The 2,618-nt window shown below is 34.8% G+C and overlaps 2 protein-coding genes across 2 annotated transcripts in view; both read left to right on the forward strand.

Annotated features, from left to right (window-relative positions):
* LOC123004144 (sialin-like) overlaps positions 1-25 on the forward strand; it is an 8,723-nt gene extending 8,698 nt beyond the window's left edge. Inside the window, exon 6 of the mRNA XM_044397260.1 lies at positions 11-25. Within this exon, the coding sequence (XP_044253195.1) occupies positions 11-25 (15 nt within the window). The remainder of the gene's footprint in view (positions 1-10) is intronic.
* A 301-nt stretch (positions 26-326) lies between these two features.
* LOC123003891 (sialin-like) lies at positions 327-2,094 on the forward strand. Its single transcript, XM_044396932.1, has 5 exons — positions 327-460; positions 504-697; positions 743-1,280; positions 1,333-1,874; positions 1,925-2,094. Exons 1-5 carry the CDS (start codon positions 415-417, stop codon positions 2,051-2,053), a joined length of 1,449 nt encoding a protein of 482 aa, XP_044252867.1. The 5' UTR covers positions 327-414; the 3' UTR covers positions 2,054-2,094.
* Positions 2,095-2,618: the final 524 nt, after the last annotated feature.

A 2,618-nucleotide genomic window follows, 5' to 3' on the forward strand; every position in this document is an offset into this window, starting at 1 on the left:
ATATTTTTAGTATTATAAGAAATAATTTTTTTCCAAAATTATGTTTAATTTTTTAGAACTATTGAAATCATTTTGGAATTACGAAAATTAAGTTAGAATTATACAGGGATTAATCTAAAAATGATGGAATCACAATGGATTATTGAGTTTTTGGAATTGGAATATTGGAATTAGTTCTACAATTCTCGTTTATTACAAACTTTGTTTTTTTTTACATATAGTTAATATAAACTATACTTAAATTCCGACAACATTGAAATGATTTGTGACACCACTTTTTTTCTAGTGACTCGAGCAAATTTTGACCGATTTGAATAAAGTCTCAATTTTGAAAGCTTGACTGCCTGCAAAATTCGAGATTTCGAGTAAAAACTTTTCAACTGTTTAAAAGTGACATTGTCAAAAATCGGCAAAATGAATGACGAAACTGATGACGAAATCGACGATTCCCCTCCTAGAAGTAAGCAAATTTTGGTAATAACCCTCCTGGAACTGTCTTTCAGGCTGTCCAAGTGTCCCTCAACGCTATATTGTAACCCTAATGGTTTTCCTGGTTTATGTGTCAACTTTTAGTTCTCGCGATACCATCCTCGTGGCTGACGATTACTTTGCAAACATAGTGACCATAAATAGAACCCATGATTTGAAAGGAACTTGTCCCGATTTGGTTCGAAAAGAGGAGGAGAATTTCTTTCAAGTAAAACAACTCCATTTTCTGATCCACTCTCATTGACTCTTTCAGAAATTTGAGAAAACTGTGATTTGGAAACAGAGCGACTTTGACTCGATTTATACTTATTTCCATTTGGGTTACCCAATTTCGAATTTGATTGGTGGAATTTTTGCGAATATGTATGGGGGTAAACAAATGGTAGCTCTTGGACTGTTTCTGGCATCAGTTTTGACCATAATCATCCCATGGTACATACAAGTAATCAATGGTAGTGCAACAGCAATGAAAATTCTATCAACAACTTATGGTTTGTGTCAAGGCCTTTTGTACCCATCAGGCTTCCATATCCTTGCCCATTGGGTACCACTTTCTGAACAAACATTTCTGATTATTTTGGCCTACTCGGGGCTTTATGTCGGGGATATAATAAGCAGTATGTGTACACATTTGATAATCAACGCGTTTCTTAATTGGAAGACTCCATTCTACATCTATGGAGCAATTGGGATTATTGTGACACTATTATGGGAGCTTTTGGTCTTTTCCAGTCCCAACAAAAACCCAAGAATTCAACCCAACGAACGTTTGTACCTTGAAATCGAGATGAGTAAAAACCCACTTTGTTTTATTTCTTTTCCACTCATTTGACTATTTCCCAGAGGGTTTGGTCGACCACCGTCCCAAAACCATCCCTTTTTCCCAAATATTGACCTCAATTCCGGTCTGGGCCTTCGTTGTTGCCTCCATAGGGAATTTATGGATATGGAACCTCCTCTCAAATCTTGTCCCAATCTACTTACAAGAGGTTTTGAAATACAATGATAGCGAGACCAGAATTATGAGTAACATACCAAATTTTGCCTTGATTTTGACCATGACAGCGATGGCTTTTTTCTCTGATTGGGTCCTCCATCATGGGTATATTAACCGTTTAACCGTTCGCAAAGTTTTCAATACTATAGGGTTGATGGGACCACCCATTTACATGCTGACTGCGTCTTATGCTGGTTGTAATCGGCTAGGGGCCCAAATTTTGTTTTTAATTTCCAAGACTTTGACGGAGTTTATTTGTTTGGGGAGTTTTCTCATGCCTTTGGATATGGCGCCCAATTATTGTGGATTTTTAATGGCCTTAGGCAATGGATTTGGGATGTTTACGGGGTTTTTTCAAGATTATATATTGCATGTTCTTGTTCCAGATGTGAGTTTAGTCGGGATTTAACCGTTTTTTATTTATTTTTTATTCTTTAGGGTACGATTGGACAATATAGGAGACTAGCATGGTTAGCCTTGGTTATAGCTATTGTCACAAATGGCGTTTTTATTGGTTTTGGAAGTACCAACTTACAAAAGTGGAATCAAGTACGAAAAATTAAGTAATTGTTAACTTTTTTAATTGTTACAATAAAAAATAATTATATCGTTCTAAAAATTACTCTACCTGCTAATCAAAAAGTAGGTACTCTACTATTCTAACGTCTTGTTGATATTAATGACAGATGTCAAATCTTAAACGCAGCTACTGCCACTGCGCTACTATGTCGCCGGCCTGTGACTCTGCTTTAAATCAATGTAATCATTCAAACAGAAAATTTATTGTTTCTACAACGTTTTGTGCACTTTTTGAAGTTTTTTTTTTATTTTGACCAAATTTTCATCGATTTCGGTGTATCTACAGTTTGGGACACGGAATTTCGGACACGACTTTTCTGCCAATACAAAAATTTGTGGTCCAAACCATCTTTTATTGTCACCATAACATATTTGAAAGTCAAGTAAATGTCGATCCATGTGTGAGGTTAATAAATTAAAGTCCGTTTTAGAGATTATGTCAGTAGGTTGACATTCCTGTCCGAAATTTTTTGGCCCTATGTGTACTACAAATAATAATATAAAATATAAAATATAAAATATAAAATATAAAATATAAAATATAAAATATAAA

This window comes from Tribolium madens, unplaced genomic scaffold, assembly GCF_015345945.1.
Source record: "Tribolium madens isolate multiple individuals breed KSU strain unplaced genomic scaffold, Tmad_KSU_1.1 Scaffold_1;HRSCAF=32;Tcas5.2_LG8, whole genome shotgun sequence".
Classification (NCBI taxonomy): domain Eukaryota; kingdom Metazoa; phylum Arthropoda; class Insecta; order Coleoptera; family Tenebrionidae; genus Tribolium; species Tribolium madens.

Bases quoted from the DNA above. Each gene is read 5' to 3' on its own strand.
- LOC123003891 (XM_044396932.1), top strand. From the start codon at position 415: ATGAATGACGAAACTGATGACGAAATCGACGATTCCCCTCCTAGAA. The intron at 461-503 runs GTAAGCAAATTT...ACTGTCTTTCAG, and splicing joins CGACGATTCCCCTCCTAGAA to GCTGTCCAAGTGTCCCTCAA. The intron at 698-742 runs GTAAAACAACTC...TGACTCTTTCAG, and splicing joins AGGAGGAGAATTTCTTTCAA to AAATTTGAGAAAACTGTGAT.